We start from the raw sequence: 23513 nt of genomic DNA, 5'->3' as shown, positions 1-23513 counted from the left end.
ACTACCCAGTCTCCTAGGGGCAGGCCCTGGCCAGCTTGCTAGATCCGTGGCCCTCTCTTCCCTCAGAGGCCCAGATTCCACTTTTCCTCTCAGGATCATAATCATTCTTGTGTTTCTTGGGCTCAGGACATTGTCACTCTTATTGGCTCAGTCATTGTTTTCCTCATAAACCATTAGACCCTTCATATGAAGTGCTTCCTCATGAATTGGTTTTTAATCCAGAGATATTAAGAGTGGTTCCATGATTTCCGGCAACTCACAGGATGATACTCATACTCCTGAATTAAGGACACCAGGCCCTGTACAATACGGCCCCCATGCACCTGTCTTTTTCCATCCCCTACCACCTTCCCCATTCCTATCCCCTCATATCCTCTCTACAGCTGTGAAATCACAGAGCTAAAGCCACTCTCTAGTATGCTGTGCCCTTTCACAGTTCTGGGCCTTTGCATGTACTATTCCAGACACTTAAAATGCTCCCTCATTTGTGTCTACTTGATACAATCCACCATTCCTACCTAGTTCATCCTAGTTCCCATGCCACCTCCTCTGTGGGGCATTTTGTGGCCCCACCAGGGAACTGTTTTAGTTATAATCTTCTCTGCATTCGAGAACTCCATTTGAACTCCCATTGCAGCACTTTCCACGCTGGATCATACTCTCTTCTTATTGAGCAGTCTCTTCCATCAGAGTGGGAGATGTGGGCTGGTAATACACAACTGGGCCTGAATCATCTTATTATTCCTAGTGTCAAGCATATACTTAGGAACTCAACCAGTAGTCACATGACTATATGATGACCAAGCATCTGAGAGGTTCTATGAGTAATTTATCTCACTGGATTTAGAAAGGAAGGATAGGAAAAGTAGAATAGAGAAAGAATGGCAAGGATCCACCATTACTGTGACTTTGCCTCATTTCTCTTTCAGGAGTATTTGTCTGGATTTATCTATACCTCATCCAAAGTGATTCTTCCACAGTGTACATCTAATCACATTGCTCCCCTGCTTAAAATCCACCAAACCCTTCTACTACTTTAAAGATGAATTCCAAATAGCTTAACTTGGCTTGGGAAATCCTTCAGAACAAAGCTCCTATCAACTCTCCTGCTAGGAATACACTAAAGAGCGAACAGACATGGTCTGCTCTCTTGTGGACCTACAGTCCTGTGGGGAGAGATGATAATCAGTAATCATACAACTAAATGCACAGCTGCACATTGTGGTAAGTGCTATAAAGGACAGTTTAAGGAGTTTTAACTATGGCAGTTTAAGGAGCTAGCAGATGCATTCCCATGCGAGTTTCACTCGGTGCAAGGTCTAGAAAGAAGGCAGAAGTTAACAGAATAAAATCAGGTGAAGATTATTCCAGAATCTTCGGCAGGAATATATACATACAGTCAAGGGAGCCATGCAGGTGTTGGAGGCCACACTGAGGATTCTGGATTTTTGTCTATGAGCAATAAAACTTGCTAACTGGCCTTATGTAAAGGGGGTGACCTGATCAGATTTGCATTTTGAAAAAGAGAATTAGAGATGAGCCAAAGGGGAAGGAGGGGTGCCAGTGAGAGGTGGTCGGCTGCAGTCATCCACGCAAGAGATCATGGTGATCCAGACTAGAGTGGTGGCTATGGACAAGGAGAGGAAGTGTGCATATTTAAAAGATTTTTATCCAAGAAAATCAGCATGACTTAGTGGTGGACTAGACATAGAGAATGAAGGAGATGGAAGTGTCATGGAACTGGATGGATGGTGGTAACTTCACTTAGATGGCATTGCCAGGTTTAGTTGAATACACTGAATTTTGGGTACCATCTACATCCAAGCAGAGATTTAATGTGGGACTGAGTCTGGTGCTCAAAACAGATGAGTGGGCTGGAGGTATCCATTATGGAGATTGAATTTTTAGATAGCAACTGAAGTCTTGGGAGGGGGTGAGAAGAAAATTGGGCCTAGAACTAAGCATAGGTAGGAGGTTCAACATGCTAGTGAAAGTGGAAAGGATTCATGTTACTTTTGAAGGAAGTGAAATTGCCCAGACTTTGAGGATTCCTGAAAACCCTCAAATACCTAAAAGTCAAGGGACAAGCTGTGCCTCTGCCTCATCCCCAGCATAATGTTTTGCTCATAGTAGGAACTTAAAATATTTGATTAAAAAACCAAACCCCTGGGGTGCCTGGGTGGCTCAGTGGGTTAAGCCTCTGCCTTCAGCGTAGGTAATGATCCCAGGGTCCTGGATTGAGCCCCACATGGGGCTCTCTGCTCTGCGGGGAGCCTGCTCCCTCCTCTCTTTCTCTGCCTGCCTCTCTGCCTACTCGTGATGTCTATCTGTCAAATAAATAAATAAAATCTGAAAAAAAAACCAAACCTCTTTTTTTTTTAATTTATTTTTTATTTTCAGCATAACAGTATTCATTATTTTTGCACCACACCCAGTGCTCCATGCCCTCTATAATACCCACCACCTGGTACCCTGACCTCCCAACCTCCTGCCCCTTCAAAACCAAATCTCTATCTTAACTCAAGAGAGCCTTCAATCAATGGCACACTTCAACAATGACTTATCAACACAATGTTTTAACTGAAAAGCAAAGTTTACTAGTTAATAGTGTTTTCCCTTTTGAGCTTAGAGATTGTCAATCTGTAAACACGCATGTCCACATGTACATATGCATTCATATATATGCGTGCTTACTACACACACACACACACAAACCCCTACCTAACATTTAACAGGTAATATACACAGGGGAAAAACTACTTTCACCCTAACACTGCCACACATTACTATGTATTTTAAAGTCAAACCTAAATTTTTTTTTTTTTTAAGCTAAATGGATTTTTGAAAAATTACCCACATGCTGGGACTTTTCCATCATCCTATTAACACAGGCCATCAACAGCTGACACTGGGAAGTTCTTTTAAGGTACCATTTTCTTTTCCTCTCTTGCTTAAGGTAGGTTTAAAGAATGTTTAGAAAGAAGTTCATTGTTCTAAACATCTTTTTTTTTTTTTAAGATGTTTATTTATTTATTTGACAGAGATCACAAGTAGGCAGACAGAGAGAGAAGGGAAGCAGGCTCCCTGGTGAGCAAAGAGCCCAATGTGGGACTCGATCCCAGGATCCTGGGATCATGACCTGAGCCGAAGACAGAGGCTTTAACCCACTGAGCCACCCAGGCATCCCTTAACACATCTTTTAAGTTTCCTAATCAGCTCACTTCTGGCAGTGAGCAGAGTCCCATCGGATATACTTTTAAGTGCCCCAGAAAACATCTGAATCCACTCTCCCTGTGGCTGACTCCAATTAACAGCTTTTTCTCATAAAGAATAGTTATCTAATTATAATAACAAAGCATGCTACATTGTACTTTTAGGATGAGAGGCTTTCCTGATTCTTATTCTGCTGGGATATGACATCATCACTTCCATAATTGTGAAATATTCTTGAGTATTGAGCAATGCGATAGAGAACAAAGACTACGGTACTGCTCATAGTATGGCATGAAGAAGAGGAGCGATGAAAAACTAGGCACTTTCTCATATTTAGGGTAAGGAGACCCAAGCAGAGGAAACGAGGGGCATGAAACCATTTAGTGACTGACCCACCCTAAGTTTAGGCCTGACAGCCTTCCTCTCTTCAGCTCTTGTGCACCTAGCTCAGGTCTCAGGTGCATTGCTGATGCACAGCGAAGCTCCGTTACACCTGTGGACTAAGAACCAGAGTATATAGAATCTACAATATGCTCTTCATACATTTCCTATGATCAACCTCCTAACTCCTTGTCAATTGGCTACTATAACCTGTTTTTAGGGAACGAGGGCTCAGAAAGGTTAAGAAACTCACCCCAAACCACATAGTAGATAAAGCCGGGATTGGATTCCATACATGCTTGCTTCCAAATCTATGCTTTTCCAATCAACTCCTCAATACAACAAATATTTAAGCCTACTGACTTCTCAGTCCAGGGCTGGATGCCGGGTTACAAGGATAGGAATGCATAGTCCCTGCCCTCAGAGAGCTAGCGATCTGGGTAGGGAAGCAGACATGTGAACAGCTAACTCTAAGTGATACTAGAGCTGAGGGCTGAAAAAGTGCTACTGAGGACACACCTGCTGGAGGGCCCAAAAGGTTCTGCTAATTAGGACAACTCAGGATCTTCAAGGACAATTCAGAAAGGCATCTACTGCTCCAAACACATCCTAAGTTAAGCCTTAGAGGGGATGGCTTGCAGAGGTAGGTACATGTGGGCACATGTTGTCACTTCAAGGTTGTTTATTTTAAAGTATGATGAATAATTTCGCTGGGCATCTAGTGGTTTTGGTGAACAGTTTTAAGGAGAAAACTGGCAATGATCAAGGGCAACCTAAAAGTGGGAGTTGGGGGGGCGCATGGAGTGCTGAGGCTATATGAAATTATGAGTGCATTTCACAGGATGGATTTAAGTGTCACCCTTCCCCACTGAGAAAGCCATACGTCTCCTAAAGGACTGCTATTTGTGAGCAAACCGAGACACTCTGTTTCCTTTTAAATGGACTGTTCTCTCCAGATCTTTTCTTATAACTTGTACACGTCAAATTCCAGAAGGAATTTAAATGGTGCAGTCTAAAACACCTCCCAGATGGTGGTTCCCGTTGCGGCTGTTAATTTTGCACTGATGAAATGAGATGGAAGATATAAGTTCCATTATTGTTTGATATTTATTATTTTACTATCATCATAGCAAAAAAATGTTTCTTAAAATATAATGGATAAAGATGATAAATTCATGAATATTTTTCCAGGCATGAGATCTTTAAAAAATATGTATGTATTTTAACTTATTACAGAAAATTAGCAAGAAACGTAGGGCAAAATTTATCTATGATCCCATCACCTAATCAAACCAATGTTTCCATTTAACCCAATCACCATTTAGTCGCTGTGCATATGGGTTAAGTGCATCATATATTGGTAAAAATTATATCATGCATGGATAATTCACACTGGGAAACAATTATCCCTTAATTAAACAATCACCTCACTTTTAAAGAGATCTAGAGACACAATTATTGGGACAGAAATGCGGTAAATAACAAATTTGGCAGGTACATGCAGATGGAGACCTTACTGTGAGTGTTTTTCATGTTGACATATTATAATTTTAAGCGCTGGCAGCTGAGGTCTCCATTTCCCCTTTACACATTAGTGAAGGCAGGTGGAACATAGTTGAAACCCTTTCTTAGAATCTAGCATGTGTATAGTTTTTAGCACTTGCGATATTCTAGATTCTGAAGGTTGATGAGACCAAAAGGAAACTGTGGATAAATACAATTCACATGAGACTTCAAAACTCCATTATACTCATTGATTGCATTTCTGTTTTAAAGTTCAGAGCAAAAGTTATTTTAGGCATTAGTTAATATATTACAGTGATATATTTATCACGTTACTCCTTTTATAAAGGTAACTCTCCCAATGTTACCACTCAGAAATGCATTCTAATTCTGTACTGCCTTGATCTTTATAACTTATTTTCAACATTAAATTAAGCTACTCTTTGCCCAGATCTTAGAATAGCCTATGGCTAAAAGCAATATAATTCTGACTATAATAAATTAATACTGTTTTTTTTTTTTTTAATTTTTTGGCCTGTGACATATCTAACAATGAAGACACTAAATAGGCTTTAGTTTTATCTCTACTTCTTTCTTCTTCTCCCTTCAACCAAACTAGCAGGGATCTGGCTAAAAGGCAGGACTAAAAAAGAGAAAGGATGATTCAAAGGTTCTTGACAGGACATTTTTCATTTTTTAATACTCTGATAAATAAAAGTTGTCTGCATTTAGCTGCAGCATACTCAAGCAATGGAAACACTGAAAAAGCAAATAATTCTTCAAGCCTTCTGTATATTTCAAATTCTTTAGCTTGGCATTCAGAAATTTGATTCAAACATAATTTCCCAGGCTTATTTCCCATTCTAAGCTTGTACTGAAATCCAACTGGGCAACATCCTGGATTTTCCCATATCCACAGCTTGGTTACGCTTCAAAGCTCTGTGGTTCAGCTTCCAAAGATTAGAACCTTAGTCATTTTAAAAGGTACTGGTTAAAAGTCCTGTTCCTAATATGCCCAATCTTTTATTCCAATCATTAATTAATTTGAAGCTGCCAGGCACTTGATGAGCCTTGGGAACCCATTGTCTCACGAAGGGGAAAATCTCGAGTCAGCTAAATGATGAAAAAGGTTATGGTTATATATGTCACCTGCCTTATTACAGAGGGTGGTTAAGGAGCAGGAGGAATTGAGAGAGAGAGAAAGGAAGAGAAGTAAGAATCACCATGGCAAGGGGAGTCAGGCTGTGTTAGGGATGTAGAGAGACCTTGGAGCCCTGAATCAGAAGAAACAACAGGAGCAGTCCCAGGGACAGACAGGACATCTTCCTGCACTTCTTTCCTCTGTAACAGAAATTACTTCAGGCTGATGGCTCCCTTCTGGAAGCACATGGAACTCTGTCTTTGACATATCTCTGCTGGGAAAGCCTCCCCAGCACTCCACCCTATCTTTCTGAAAACAAGGGAATTCTATAACTGCCCCCACTTCCTTACCTGTTCTCAACTTTGTAGGACAAAAAAAGACCCCTGAATAAGGACACTCCTCTCAGGAGCATGCAATGAATTAATTTTTTATTCATCATCAGACATAAGTCACACCAAAATTCAGGCTAAGCACAGACACGCATGTGTTTCATACCCCAGTTAGTACCAAAGACAACCGTGCAAAGACCACCTAAAGAGCTTTCCCCCCCTGTTCTGAGCCACAGCACAGAGCTCACTCTGCCAAAGGACTTAGGTATGGCATTATTGTTAAGACAAACTCGGTTTTCCTTCTGTAGGGATGACTGTAGCATACCAGACACTATGTAGAAAACAGCAACCCCTCAGGGCTGATCATGTATAAAACATATATAATGCACATTTGTGAATTTTGCTAGATTTGATGAAACTCCTGTTGTTTTCATGCTTTAAATGATATGCCTGGCTGACTCTATGGTTTTATGCATTTTACTCTTTTGAAATGTACCCAATGATCAGACACATAATTATTTCTACAAGTTTCCTCTTTTTCCTTTGCTGTGTGGCCAGGCAAGTGTTCCAAGCAAATAACCAGGTATCCTATATCCCATGAAGTTCTTTATTTAACCATAGATGTGACTGCTTCCCTTAGAGATGGAGACCTGACTGGTGGATTGTCATTTGCAATGGACATAACGGTACAAATCAAAACAATAAACAGATTCAATTCTTAACTCAAGTTATCATTTAAGGGAATAATGAAATATTTATCATAAGGCTATATGGCAAAAGTGAATTGTGCCCTCCTCCCCATCAATTCGTATGTGAAGCCCTACCCCTTGATGTGATAGCATTTAGACTTAGGGCTTTTAGGAGATAGGACAATTAAGGTTAAATGAGGTCATAAGTGTGGGATCCTAATCCAATAGGATTGGTGGCCTTGTAAGAGCCAGCATACACACACCCCAGGAAGAGGTATAGAGGTATCTCACCATCAAAAAGATCTAAGGAGAATGTGACCATGTACAAGCTAGAAAGACAGCTCTTATCGGGAGCTGAATCTGCTGGTACCTTGATCTTGGACTTCCCCATTTCCAAAACTGTGAGTAATAAATTTCTGTTCTTTAAACTACTCAATCTATGGTATTTTGTTACGGCTGCCTGAGCCATACAGTATGTATCAGAGTGAACAGATCACTATATAATATTAAGGAATGAATTCTAGCCTCACTAAGAAAAATAAAACTGTACCAGTTACAAGAATCACCATTAACTCCTATATAACATCTGTATTCAAGAAACCATATAGCACCCTGACTTATCCCACCAAACATATCTGCAGAAGAGTTATAACATTGGATCCTGGTAAGAAAGGTTATTTGTCAAGTTTGAATTATGGGCTCAGGACTCAGGCTACCTCCCCTCTCCTGCTATTCTTTTCTTCTTCCCTCCCTTCCTCCCTCCTGCCTGCCTTCCTTCCTTTCTTCCTTCCCTAACAAACCATTAAGAGGCATTTGGTATTTAGCCCCTTAAAATGTTTTGGGAGTTCTATTTCCCTTGCATTTAGTATAGAGGTATCTCACCATCATGATCACCTCCCTGTTCCAGATTGCTGTTTCCTGGGAAGAACAGCATGGTGGGAACCATCTTTCATTGCATTCAGGTAGAGAGTCAAGCAGTGTGGCTGTGGGTCTGGGAAAGGTGGACAGACAGATGAGAGGGGCTTAATGGGGAGAGAGTACCCAGGAACTACCTAGCAGCTGAATACAATTCCTCATTGCTTTCAAAGAACATATATCTAAGGACCGTTAGTTATTTATGCAGCACCACAAAAGGACAGGATTAGGAGTAAATGAGCAAAAGCTGAAACCCAGTGATCAGACACATTAATTATTTCTACAAGTTTCCTCTTTTTCCTTTGCTGTGTAGCCAGGCAAGTGTTCCAAGCAAATAACCAGGTATCCTATATCCCATGAAGTTCTTTATTTAACCATAGATGTGACTGCTTCCCTTAGAGATGGAGACCTGACTGGTGGATTGTTGTACCCATATGCATTGTTAGATTTTTTTTTTTAATGAGGTAAAGTAAGAATAGCCATTGTTATTACTGTTATATGAAAAGTCTCTTTGATAATTCTACAATAAGTTCAGAGTTTTCAAATTCTAGCAATGCTAATAATAATTTCTAACTCTACCCTAATATTTTATATCTACCATTCACCTGCTAACCCTCTAATTCACATGGGCAAAAAATTAATGCTTAATAGTTACTACAGGTAACAGACTCTCAAAAGTTAGTATTATACTATTAGATCAAGTTAAAACTTTATAGTACCCATTAAGAAGAAAAGTATCACATTCCTAATTATAAAAGGAATTTTAGTTCCAAAATTAAAAAAAAAAAAAAGCCCTTCTTCAAAATGAAACCATACACTGACTGCAAAGGCAGAGGATATGGTGAGATACAGATGCAAGAAAAGACATGACATTAATAAGAAGTAGCTTCTTTTGAAAGTCCTTGGGTGCCTGGATGGCTCATTGGGTTAAGCCTCTGCCTTCGGCTCAGGTCATGATCCCAGGGTCCTGGGATGGAGCCCCACACCAGGCCCCCCACTGAGTGGGGATTGTGGTTCTCCTTCTCTCTCTTCCCCTCCCCTCAATAGGACTCTCCTCGCTGTCAAATAAATAAATAAAATCTTAAAAGACAGCCCTTCCTAAACCTTGCTACTGTGAGTTTTCTATTGCAGTAGAGCTTCCCCACTGAGGGGTGAGGGGCATGGTGGTGAAAGAGAAATAAACTGCTTCCTGTTGAAAAGCTGTTAACTTATTATAAGCATCTATTGTGTGGGAGCATTGGTTCCTCCTCTATCCTAGAAGACAATGAAAGAAGGGGAAAAAAGGCCCACTGTTGAAAAAGGGAGCAAGACTAAGTGAATGGCAAAAATATATATATATATATACACACATATATAAGTATCAAATTAAATTATATATTAATATATATTTGACATTGAATATTTATGATTTGTACAGATAGGCACATACATGCAAAATACCTATAATTTTTTTTTAGAATTTAGTAAAAATTCTAACATTGCTCTAACATCATGTCCAAACGTAGAACAATGATAAGAGTGTCATGTATCAAGGTCTATGATTAATCCAACATCTGTGCATCTACAATCCACAAAAAGAGAATACTATAATCCCATTTGTTCAATAACAGCTTATTTTATGTGTCCTTTGAATATATGTGTGTCTGTTTGTGTATATTCTTGTATTACATGACTATGTGTACACATATGGATACAGAAAGTACTTGTATACAAACTGTAGAAGGATATAGTTCAGACTATTAAAATGGCTCCCTCTTAGTTATTTAGTTAGTTATTTCAAAACTTAATAGACACCCATGAACCCGCCAGGCAAAATAAAAGTTAGGATCTGGACAATAAATACATCCATTTTCCCTCACTCCCCTGACCTGAGGTAATCATCATCCTCAGTTTCATATTCATGTAATCTTTCTCCTGGTGCAGGTGTGTAAGAGCTTCACTTGGCAATGACCTATGCAATATGGTAGCCATTAGTCCCATGTAGCTATTGGGCATTTACTATTTGACTGAGGAACTGAATTATTAACTGTATTTACTTTTTATTAGGTTAAATTTGTTTTTGTATTTTTTAAGATTTTATTTATTTATTTGTCAGAGAGAGAGAGAAAGCAAGTAGGCAGAGCAGCAGGCAGAGACAGAGAGAGAAGCAGGCTCCCCACTGAGCAAGGAGCCCGATGTGGAACTCTATCCCAGGACGCTGGGATCGTGACCTGAGCTGAAGGCAGTGGCTTAACCAACTGAGCCACTCAGGCATCCCTATTAGTTTAAATTTAAATGTAAAAACTTTAACAGATATAAAATACATTTCTGTTAAACACAGCTCCATTGTTGGTGTGACAGCATTTCACTTTAACTGCTGCATCACCTAGGCTAATTTGTTGAAAGTTCTCCTATCAGATGCCTGTGTCCTCTCCAGTATTATACATAAACATATAGCCAGTCTAGTTGGTATCAACTGATTCAGTTCAAATGATGTTTTCTTACATACTCATGTAACACTGTAATGTGTCTGATGCAGACAGCTCAAGTTATGAGAATCTCTTTGTATGTCACAAGTGGTAATTAAGTTGACATTCTTAACTATTTTAATTTTAATAAGTTTTAGTTGAGCTAAGTATGGATAAATTTTTAAAGTTTAAAAAGGTAGCATACTATTGATGAAGAATTGAAAGGAGATGCAGAAACTAGCACTAGAACCAGAACAGTAAAGAAAAAGGGAGGTTGGAGAAAAAAAAAAAAAGAAAAAAGAGGCTGGCTGAAAGTATACTGGAAATTTCACAATGAATAGCAATTGCAATTTGCTGGAGCAGAGCAAAAGGAAAAAAAACTGTTATGCAAAAAAAAAAAAAAGATAGAGATAATAAAATGGACAGTATTAAGACATTTTCAGTAGATATATAGTAAATTTGGTAACTTTCTTCTCAATGATCTAAAAAAGAATTAATGCTATTAGCCACATGAATTAAAAATTAAATGTCCAACAAAACGTTTTGAAGTGATTTCAAACAGAATCTGAGCTTATATATTTGTATAGCTATAAATGGCTTGGATTCTTGCACAAAAAAGAAAATAATTTTTCCATAGACATCTGGTTATATTCAGTTTTCTTAGTATATTATGAGAAAAGACTAAAAAGGTACTTCACAAAAAGTGAAATATTTTTCAGTCAAGCCACCCCAAAATTGCCTGAAGACAAAATTTTTTAACAATATCAACTGGTTCAAAATTTGAAAAACACAATTACTTTTCTTTAGCTTTTGATGAATAGTGCTACATAAAACACATTGCCCAATTAATACTGGAAGTATGTTTTGTCTTGAAAAACTTCCAAATTTATGAAGAAATATTGTCAATTTATGGCCTGAAAAATTGAACTCAGACATAAATATTTTTAAATCTTTTATATCTGCCAAAGAAGAATTTCAGCTAGATGTGAAAAATTAAATTCTATTCTAATAATGGTACTTTAGCCACATTAACTAAAAAAAATCTGGGTTTAATGTAATTCTAAAACAACTGACTAATGTTCCTCTTAATGCTTTATTCTACTGTATGATATTCATGTTTAGTTTTCTAAAGCAGACTCTTGAAATGTCATGTATATCATTGTTAAATAATCATTATATATTTGGAAATGCCATTGCAATGTCATATAATGGAATTGCGGGGGGAAAAAATACAAGGAATATAATGATGTGTGTTCTTTGCCAATGCTTGTTGGATAAGTCCTAGAAGTTTACAAAGATCTACTATTGCTCTAATTCAAGATTTTATTAAAGCAAATGAGTACTTGACAAATTTTCAATGAAGATAAAAAAAATGGCACAGTATATTATATTTTCTCATTGATATCACACTACATGTGAATGAACTAAGTTTATACCTCCCCGAGGGGGAAAAAAAAAAAAAAAGAAGCTGATTTGTGACCCAGGCAGGCACAAAATTTGAAATTGAAATTTTTCAGAGTATACAATCCAATGATAGTATGCAATAATAATTTTACATTTTTTGAACATAAAACAATTTTAAGAAAAATTTGAAAACTGATATACTGACATTGATAAACTTAGTTGTTTATAAATTTATATAACACCACTTTGAATTCAATGTTAATTACATTTAGTTGGTATAAGTTTTAGTAAATTTATTTAACTTGGAAAGACATTTTGAAATCGATATGCATTTGTTTCAAAGTCAAATAAAATCTTCCAAAAAAGAAGAATCAGTTGTGTCAATGTATATGCATATAATACAAAAATAATTTTTTGGCACTTGATTCATTTATTGGAACTTTTAACTATGCTTGGAATTATGTAAGTCTATTTTTTCAACTGTAAATCTTATGAAATCTAATACAGATCAAATATTTCCAATGAAAATTTTATTTCCAAATTGAGATATAAGGGATAAAATACAAAATGGATTTAGAAATTTTAGTATAAAACATGTAAAATACCACTTTAATAATATGGTTTCATCCTCTTGGAGCTTTAGTTCTCTCATCTGTAAGATGAGAATAAAAACGTATGTCTTAAAATGTTGTTGTGAGGATTGACAAGTACAAAAGTACTAAACACATGAAGGGACTTCATAAACAGTATCCTTGCAAAACTAAAGCTCTGATCAGAAGTATGTGGCCAGTGAATAAGGGTTATTATCCCAGACTTCTTTGGAAATGACCTTTTGTAACAGTACTTTACCAAGTAAAGCAACTATATTTTCCATGTCTGGAAAGAAAATGAAAGCAAAACAAGCCCCAGTTTTGGCAGATCTCAGAAACAGCTGTAAGGGTCTAATCTTGTGCCTTTTGGGATTCTATTATAATCTAACTCTACACTGTCCATTAGGTTAACCACTAACCATTTGTGGTTGTAATAATTAACTGGTACTTCTGTTTCTAGTCGAGATGGAGTAAAAAGGCCCAGATTTATCCTTCTGCCTACGTAATAAAAAAAGTAGAAGAAAATATATAAAAGAATGACATTCAAGACACTAGACATAGGTAATAGAGGACAGTGATTCCCAAGGGATGGAAAACAAGCAAGGTAAGCTCTATTCACTACTCCCTGAAGAAAGAGTTCACAGAGGAGAGTCCTAAAGACGGAGGAGAAAGTTCTCAGCAGGAAAACTTTGGAGATGCACAGAGGCTTTCTCAAGTACTCAGCAGAGCAATGATTATCACACACATGTGAGGAAACTAACTGAGTCTGGGGAAAGAATCACCCCAAATAATTAGAGAGCACAATCCTCAGGGATCATGCAGGGATGGGAAAAGTGCATGTCTCCATCTACCAGAGAGGAAAATCTCATAATTCATGAGCACTGGCTAGAGTACAAAGATGGGTCTTGCCTCAATAAGTGGGGAAAAATACCCTGAAACTAAATGAAGCTGTGGTCCTGCTAACAAAACTTATAAGACATAATAGGATCAAAAATTGTTTCCCAGTAACCTATCTGCACCCAGGACAGAGATCAGGGATATTTATAATTCCTATAAAAATAACCAGCACCCCAAAACATAAAAATTCACAATATCTGACACTCAAATCAAAAGTTATCAGGTATGGAAAGCAGTAGAGAAATATAACCCATTCACTGAGAAATCAGTCAACTGAAATGGACTCAGAAATGACAGAATTAGTAGACAGGGACACTGAAACAGTTACAATGACTATACTTCATATGTTCAGAAGCAAGAGGAAAGACTAAAAATGTTAAACAGAGATATCAACATATAAAAATAAGACCCAATTTGAACTTCTAGAGATGAAACCTACATTGTCTGAAATGGAAAACACAGTGAGTGGGATTAACAATAGATTATACATTTCAGAAGGAAAGATTAGAGACCTTGAAGGCAAAACAATAGAAACTATCCGAAACGAAACACAAAGAAAAACGAATGAAAAAAAAAAAACAACCTAGGGCATTAGTGAATTGTGGCACTATATCAAGTGATCAAATACACTATAATTGGAATCACCAAAGGAGGAATGAGGGAAACCAAAAAATAATGCCTGGAAAACTTCTAAACTTGATGAAAACAGCCAATAGAGCCAAGAAACAAAACAAAACAAAATTCCAAGCACAAGAAAGATGAAGAAAACTATACCACATCTCATAATCAAATTGCTTTAAAATCAATGATAAAGAAAAACATCTTAAAGGCAGACAAAAAAGAGACACATATAGAAAATGAAAGACAGGAAAAAGACTAAATGTTTTCCCTCAGGAAACAAAACTAGTTTGTCTAATCTCACCACTTCTACGCAACTTGTTAGTGGAGATCCTATTCTGTGCAATAAAACCGGTAAAAAACTAAAATACATTCACATAGGGAAGGAAAATGTTAGATTCTTTTTACTTACAAGATATAATATTTTTTAAAAGATTTATTTATTTATTTGACAGAGAGAGAATGGGAGAGAGCACAAACAGGGGGATCACCAGAGGAAGAGGAAGAAGTAGGTTCTCCACTGAGCAGAAAGCTTGATGCGGGGCTCCATCCCAGGATCCTCAGATCATGACCAGAGCTGAAGGCAGACGCTTAACCAACTGAGCCACCCAGGTGCCCCCATAATTACCTATGTTAAATATCTAATGGAATCTACCAAAAAGTTACTAGACTAATAAATGAGTTTATCAAGATTGTGGAGTATAAGGTCAATATGCAAAAATCAATAGTATTTCTATATACTATCAACAAACAATTGGATATTAAAATTAAGAAGCAATACCATTTATAATAGCATGAAATTATAAAATTATGTAGGGATATATCTGACAAAAGATGTGCATGACATACAGATGGGAAACTACAAAACATCGCTGAGAGAAATTACATAAGACCTAAGTAAATGGAGAAAAATACTGTATTAATGGGTTGGAAGACCCAAAACTGTTAGATCAATTCTCCGTAAGTTGATCTATATAATTCAATGCAATGCCATCAAAGCACTAGCAGGTGTTTTTTTTGTTTTTGTTTTGGTAGAAATTGACAAATTGATTCTAAAAATCATTTGGAAATGCAAAGAACCTAGGAGAGACAAAACAAGTCTGAAAAAGAACAAGGTTAAATAGATAACACTACTTGATTTCAAGATTTGCTATACAGCTATAGTTATCAATTATGTTATATTGGCATAAATATATACAAAATTATGAATGGGATAAAAATTCCAGAAACAGATCCACACATATATAGTCAATTATTTTTCAACAAAGTTGCAGGAACATTTCAACAAACAGTGTGGGAATAATTGGATATTCATAGACAAAAAACCCTACTACCACCACCACAAACAGAAACTAATTTAATCTTTATCTTATAACATAAACAAAAATTTACTCAAAACTCACAGTCCCAAATCTAAGAAAATGTAAGTCTTTGCAACTTTAGGTTAGGCAAATATTCTTAGACATGACACTAAAAGGACTATTCATGGGGCGCCTGGGTGGCTCAGTCAGTTAAGCATGTGACTCGATTTTGGCTCAGGTCATGATCTCAGGGTCATGAGATGAAGCCCCATGTTGGGCCATCAAGGGCATGGAGCCTGCTTAAGATTCTCTCTCCCTCTCTCTCTGCCCCTCCCCACCCCTGCTCTCACATATCTGTGCATAGTCTTAAATAAATACATACATAAATAAATCTTAAAAAAATAAAAAGATAGGGGTGTCTGGGTTGCTCCGTTGTTAAGCATCTGCCTTTGGCTTAGGTCATGATCCCAGTGTCCTGGGATTGAGCCCGCATCAGGCTCCCTGCTCAGCAGGAAGCCTGCTTCTCCATCTCCCATTCCCGCTGCTTACATTCCCTCTGTTGCTGTCTCTCTCTCTCTCTCTTTCTCTGTCAAATAAATAAATAAAATCTTTAAAATAAAATAAAATAAAATAAAAAGATAAACATTCATAAAATAAAAAATTGATAAACTGGAGTTCATTGGAATTAAAAATTCCTAACTTTGAAAGACACCTTAGAGAGAATGAAAAGACAAGTCACATACTACTGGAAAATATTATCAAATCATGTATATAAAGGACTTGTATCCAGAATATACAAAAATTATCTACAAAATAGACATAAATAACTAGCCCAATAAAAAAGATGAGCAAAAGCTTTGGACCATATTTTACTTAAGAAAGATGTATGGATGGCAAATAAGCACATGAGATGCTCAACATCTTTAGTCATTAGGGAAATGAAAATGCAAACTATAATATCAAATATGAAAAAGACTGATCATACTGAGTACATGAGGATATGGAACAAATGGAATTTTTATACAATGCTGGTGGGTATTTAAAATAACAACCAGTTGAGAAAACAATTTCTAAGTTTCTTAAAAAGTTAAATATATACCTGCCGGAGAGCCCAGTCATTCCATTCCTATATATCCAAAAGAAATGAAAGCATATGTCCACACACAGACCTGTACACAGAGTCAAAGCAGCTTTATTTGTAATACCTAAAAAATGGAAACAACCCAAATGTCTATCAGCAAATGGATGGATAAACAGTGAACAAATTGGTGTATATCCACACAATGAAATGTTACTTAGTAATAAAAAGTAATGAACTACTGATAGACACTATTACATGGGTGAATCCCAAATTAACTATGCTGGGTAAAAGAAACCACACCCCCCCACTCCCCTCAAAAAAGGTACATTCTGAATAATACCATTTATATAAAACCCTAGAAATAGTAAACTAATCTACAGTGACAGTATATCAGTGGTTGCCTGGGGATATGGTGGCAGGGAAGAATAGGAGGGAGAGATTATAAAGGGTTACGAGGAAATTTGGGTGGTTATCTTGATGGAGGTAATGGTTCCACAGGCATATACAAGTATCAAAACTTACATATTTTATACTTTAAATACATGCAGTTTATTACATGTCCATTACATATCAATAAAGCTGTTAACTTTTAAAATTGCTTAAAAGTTCAATTATCAGTTACATTAGTCACATTGCGAATTTTTAAACAGCCACGTGTGACCAGTGGCTACCATTTTGCACAGCGCAAGTGAAGAACATTTCCATCACTGTTCAAAGTACTAGACTTACTGGAGAGCACTGATCTAACTCATAAAGGGAAAAAAAAGGCGCATCTCTTTCGTTTGTTTCTCTGGTATTTACCAACCCTAAACTTCAAGAATGGGATAAACATGCCATCATGGCACTGAAATATACACTACCCAAGAATCTTTAAAAGCAGATTTTATTAAGTTTATTTTAATGTAACTTTGCTGTGAAGCAAAATATACCCTCTATACACAATCACATAGCACACTATTCCCTCATTTAGATATCATAATTTCTATGCATTATTTATTTAATTAGTTTTCTCCAAAGCTCAAGTTGAAGGCAATTTTAAACTAAATGGCGTGGAAAAAATGGAACAATAACACTCTCTTGGAACTTACTTTCTCCTGGTAGTCCAAGTGGTTGTAGCTTCAAAATAACATCTAAATAGGGATATACATATTTTTTATATACTCACAGATATCCTACAAGTTACCCTGAAATATGTAGCATGTTTCAGAATATGCTACATAATGCAACTAAATTTTCCCTTCTAAAAGAATCAAGCATATAATTCACCACAAAGTTTCAAATGTGAGAACAGACATGAAAATACACTATGTTATGTACTGAAATGTTTCACATTCAAGGATCAGTTCATAAAATTAGTAGGACACAGTTGTTCAACTTTGTATTCTAACTAAAGCTTTTTTCTTTCCTTTACTACAGGTCTCCGTTTTGATAGACGTGATTTTATTTAAAAAGACTCAAATTCTCTATTCTGCCCCCACCCTTGTAGCCAATGGACTTGGAAGGCAGAGTCTGTTTGCTCAGTGTTTTTGTTTCAATATACAGAATGCAGGGCTGAGATCCTCCATGGTCCCTGTTCCAAAGCCTGACACCCTAACCCTTTATGCACAGTTTGATGCCTGAGACATCTCTGTCTTAGAAATGGAATAAAGAAAAAGGCAACTGGGGTTGTGGGGAGAGGGGGAGGGAGTCTGGTGGCCAGTGCAGACCACGCAAAATCACCCCCAAACAGTACATTGTAGTAGATAAGCAAGAAGTATAAAAATAGAAACCAAGTCCCTCTGTTGTTTGCAGAAGCAGAACTCACAAGCCAGTTTCACTTACTTTTTTACACCGACAGAGCCATTTTCCTTGTTTTCCATGTCAACAGATAGCATGGGAAGGCTGCAGGGTTCCTTTACTTCAGCAACTAATCAATAAGGGAGAAAAGCTTGTGTTTAATTCTTAGAAAGTGAGAGAAGAATATATATTCTGAATCGGAAACATAGTGGTCCCTTTTACAGCTTCACACCAGTTCACATATGTTTGTTTAAACCACCAGTTCCCTCAGCGATAGGAGAGATGTGATTAAACCTAAAGAACTGGAGGAGACGGATTGGGGTGCTTTCATCTGTACTGGCACTCCCTGCCTTGACAATAAGCATTTACAAATGAAATTGAATCCTCCTTCAAAACAAGTGCTGTGTGAACTGGCACAGCTTCCCCTGGGTGCCAAGCTCTCACTTAAGACATTGCAACTCATAAATGAGTCAAAGTCAAGAAAAACAATCACCCTTTTCCTGCCCCTTCAGACCACGGGCTAGGATTTCTTTTCTTTTTCTTTTTTTTTTTTAATTGTATTTTTTTTGTTTGTTTGTTCACTCACAAACCTTCTATTTTTTCATTGCAATGCAAAAGAGCACTTAAAGCTTTTGTCAGCAAGTATTCCCCTACCTCACATATGCTCAACGAAAGCCTCAAAACCTGTCTGTGAGATGGCCACGCTGTGGTAAAGCTGGAAGCTCACAAAAATGTCAGATATCCCTTAGCACAGAAGGTTGGTGCTGGGGAGTGTGTGTGTGTGTGTGTGTGTGTAAGAGAGGGGAGGCAGCTCATTAGATTTATGTAAAAATCACCAAAATGTTCAAGGAGATATAGTAGCATCCATCACTTTGTCTTTTTGTTTAGTAGGATGAGGACTGTGAAAAAATAAAAAACCCTCCACAATTAATATGCAATTAGCAAGATGAAAAAGCTATGAACAAAACTGCTTTAAAAAACTAGTTCTGAAACGTGCTTGTTCTACAGCTGAAGCCATAAATTAAATACATTTCCTCTCAAATTACTTTATACTTCGGCACTCCTTCTCTAGGGATTACTCTGACATGACAAGTGCATCATTTAGTATATTCACAAGATTTTATCACTGTTCGAGAAGTAGATGATTAACAAATAATACTGTTAAGTGTGGGATAATCTTCACTTCTGATACACACACATACACACACACATGTGCACACGCACACACACACACACACACAAACTTTCAGTTGCTAAACCACTTAGATCATTCATAGAGAAATCCAACATTTAATATATATATAGATATTAACATACATTCACACACCGTTACAGAGTAGACAGAAGATAGTGCTGCTGCTCCATGCCAAAAGAAATGATTTCACTTCAGTTGGAAACTGTTACACATTCACCATTTTCTAAGCATCTCAGAAAAAAAACAAAACAAAACACTAACAATGATACTCTGTAACACCATACTACATTGTCTTATTATTATTATTTTTTTTTTTTTTTGTGGAAGAGTAAAAAGAAAACCTACCTAGAAGCAACTAAAACATGTCATTTTTTATAGGCTTATCAAGAGCAGCCAAAGAAACCCCAATGTTTTCTTTCACAAAGTAGGCTGGCAAAGGAATTCAATAAGGAGGTACAATTTGACACAGTGAAATAAAACCAGGCTGGCTCTCAGCCAACATGACGTTAGGAATCACACACAAGCTGCACCAACTGCCTTCTGGTTCATGGCTGACTTTTTAAAGCTACAGTGTGCCTGTTCACTTTTGCTAACTACCTTCAGCACAATTAGTGGAAGTGAATGAATCAGGAGTCCAAGAACTGCAGAACTCTCCCTGCACCTGTCTTGTAAAGAAAAACCTGCAGTATCGATAGCCTCTTATTTACTCTCTCCCCCAACCCCCTTCATGGTTGCTGCATGATAGATCCTTGCTGTTGTTCTGAGCAGGAATGTCATGTTTTGAAAACTATTTTTCTCCCCCATGGGAGAAAAAAAAACAAAAACCAAGAGAAAATAAGAGAAAGAACCTAGCACTACTGGCTATAATCAGTAAATACTCAGGAGCTGCAGACCTGTGTTACACTTTCTTCCTAACAGAGACTCATGGACAAAGTTCCCAGGGCTGGCTTTTAAGCAATCTCTTTAAGAATAAGGAAAGCACTGCCCAGCAGAAAATCCTTTTCTTCATTATGCAGGAAGTAACATATTTCAGAGGATGCAAAGTGGATGACCAGATCTTTTGAGAACACCTACATTCTTTTATTTTGGCATTCAACCCACCATATGAAGTCAGCCAAAATGAAAAATGAAACAAATCTCATTCTACAAAAACAATTAGTTCTGGGAGGTTTAATCTTAACTGTTTATTCCAGTTGCATACAAAGCATAATTCAACAAATCTAACTAACACTATCCATGAGCACCACGTCCTATATTAGTTACATATGAAAAAGAAGATACTATGCCAATCTCCAAATTTATAGTATCTCCCCCCATTCAGGAAATGGGAAGGTGGCATAGGGAGACTAGGCATGATCTTTTAATTTACTCTGGCCAATCTCACAGTTCCCTTGCTTGGCTGAAACCACGGCTGAATGGAAACATTCCCATTCCACAAATATGCCATAGATACACAGAAAGCATGCATAGCTTTCATCAAAAGAAACAACATTCAATATTTGGACACTTTTAAGTCAAGATGTCAACTAAACTACTTAAGATAGGGCAGAAAGAATACAGGTTCCCAAGAGGGATTGTAGAAAAAAAAAAAAATCATCTGTTGCTATATGACTGCGTAGAACTCAGGAAGAACTGAGGAGAAAGTAATAGGTCTCCCTTTTCTTTAATAATTTTTTAAGGGCCCTAGGAGAAGATTAGAAATTATAATCTAAATTTGCAACCTGAATTTCAAAGTCAAATTTCTTTTCCCCTCATCTATTCCAAGAAGGATATTAGAAAAGTTCAACTTCATGAAAGATCATGACTGAGAAAGATTTCAAATGCTCTCTCTGCCCATTTTCACCATTCCTCCTCTGAAAAAGCAAATGATAATTTAGGGACAAATTCTAAAAAACAACAATAATAATAACAACAATAATTTAGGGACAAATTCTAAGTGTCCATTTATTTTTGAGGACCATTTTTTTTTTTTAGTCTGGTCGTTTGGGGTGTCTTATCACCACTGATCAAAATGATGAACTCTTCTGGAGATAGAGAGCCCTTTCATCAACAGATTTCATAATGCTTTGGGAGCTGATCTGAAATTCCTGAAATGTGCTCCAACTAAATTCAGATGGGCTGGGGTGTGAGTCCTGGGGGGAAGGATGGATGGGAAACGTGTCTCAACAGCACTGTCAAGCCAATGGCTCAGAACAAAATCAGGTCAGCTCTGAATCTTGAAAGGAGAGGCAAAGAAAATCTAGTTACATGTAACTTTTCCTTAAACACCCCTACAGGAGGAAGGTTTCTGTGAAGTTTCTCCAAGATTTTCTTCCTACACATACAGGACATCTCCTTCTCTCTGTGATCAAGTTTGCCTGTTAGATAAGGGTAAAGATTTCAGAAGATGATGTAGGAAATCAATCCCATTTTTTGGGGAAAAAAAGAGTAAAGAAAGCATTTTAAATTCTAACAAGGGCAGGTTTCACTCATCAGCTAGTTTCTAACTTGGGAATAAATCGACATTTGTGGGTAGAAGTATATATACTGGTACTCACCCACTTCCTCCTTACTCTCTCCAACAAACTGATTTAACTCTCCACTAATAAAAATGATGCGTATGTATATTGTATATGGTATGTGTATACAGCCTGTAGTATAAACAAAGTGTGTGTATGTATGTATGTTTATGTGGTGTGTATGCTGTGTGTAATACGTATGGTATGTGTTTGTGGCGTGTGTAGTGTGTAGAGTGCCCGGTGCGTTTTTATGGGCGCGGGTGTGTAGTGTGTTAAGTGTAGGGTGAGAGAGACAAACAAGATCGTCTGATCCATTATTCTGATATTACGGGATGCGCTAGAATAACTTGGGAGATCCTCGTGTTGGGATTCTGAAGCAGAACTTTCGGGCACAGTTGAGAATGGGCTGAGGAGGGGAGATGAGTCAGCAAGGGCGGGAAGCTGGTGCCTCTGACAGGGCTTCTTTTATTGTTCAGGACTCACTCCCCCCATCCCAGCCCCCACCCCGGGAACCGGCGGGGTCCCAAAGGACCCACTCGCCCCGCCTCCCGTCGGGGAACCGGCCCGCAGGAGTGTCCAGCCCACATCGCAGAGTGCAGACCTGGGTCCACGTGGCTGCCGAAGACACCTCGAGAAGTCGCCGGAGGGCAGGGCCGTGCTCACCGCGTCCCTAAGGGCGTCTCAGGGGAGCGGGAGGAGCGGCCTGGAGAGCGAGCGGTGGGGCAAGACTGAAGGCAGGAGAGGGGACGCCTGGAAGCCTCTTGGAGGAGCGGCGCCGTCCGATAGACAAACGACTCGCTGGTGGCACCGGAGACAAGAGGGGAAAGTTTCTGACTAAGACTTCCAAGAAGAAACCGTTCGTCTTTGAGTTTGGGGGCTCCCCGGGGAGCCCGTCTGTGGAAAGGGAGTGTGGGGGTGTGGCGCTCGCTGGGCGCCCAGCCGCGCCGGCGCCACCACCCAGTCCCATCCTGCGAGCTCGGCCCCGCAGCCCCGGCGAGCCGCAGCGCTCGGCGGAGCCCGGCACGCTTCTGCTCCCCAGTTCCACTCCAGGGTGACACATTCCACGCTCGTGGGTGCAACAAGCTGCGGGAGCACCGGACACACGGCAGTGACGAGGGAGGGCAGGGCGGTTTTTATTGTGGTTTTCTTCGTTTCCTTTAATCCTGGAGAGGGTAGAGGGTGGCCGCGTTCCCAGTGCCCTCGCAGCACGAGCGTATCACTTACCTCCCCGCATGGCCGGCGCCGGGAGGCTTTCCCCCGCGCAGAGCTCGGCGGCCGCCACGCGCCCAACCCGGGTGCAGCCGGCCGGGCGCGCGCGCGGCACGCCGGGACTTGTAGTCCTCCGCCGGCGGGCGGGGCGGGGGTCCGAGGGCTGGGGCCACCAGGAAGCGGAGAGGTCGGGAAGGGAGGGCGCAGGGCGGGGGCCGTTTGAAAGTCAGGGACGACCTTTGCAACAGCTTAAAACCTCCAGGGAGCTGGGGGAAAGGAACATTCCTAGAGAGAGTTTTAAATTGGGGGTGTTCAGGCCAATACCA

The 23513-nt window shown here is 38.7% G+C and overlaps 1 protein-coding gene across 6 annotated transcripts in view; it reads right to left on the bottom strand.

Annotated features, from left to right (window-relative positions):
• The window catches only part of SAMD13 (sterile alpha motif domain containing 13), a 42157-nt gene extending 18874 nt beyond the window's left edge, over positions 1-23283 (bottom strand). The window contains exons 1-3 of one of the 6 annotated variants that reach the window (XM_082688176.1): positions 19826-20164; positions 19603-19711; positions 18331-18415 (exon numbers count right to left, since the gene is read on the bottom strand). In XM_082688176.1, coding sequence (XP_082544302.1) covers positions 18331-18383 — 53 coding nt within the window. In that variant the 5' untranslated portion in view covers positions 18384-18415; positions 19603-19711; positions 19826-20164. The other 5 variants (XM_082688174.1, XM_082688172.1, XM_082688175.1 and 2 more) reach the window with 5 other exon arrangements.
• Between the last annotated feature and the right edge of the window lie 230 nt (positions 23284-23513).

This window comes from Mustela nivalis (assembly GCF_964662115.1).
Source record: "Mustela nivalis genome assembly, chromosome: 10".
Lineage (NCBI taxonomy): Eukaryota > Metazoa > Chordata > Mammalia > Carnivora > Mustelidae > Mustela > Mustela nivalis.
This window is presented reverse-complemented; position numbering and strand designations above follow the sequence as displayed.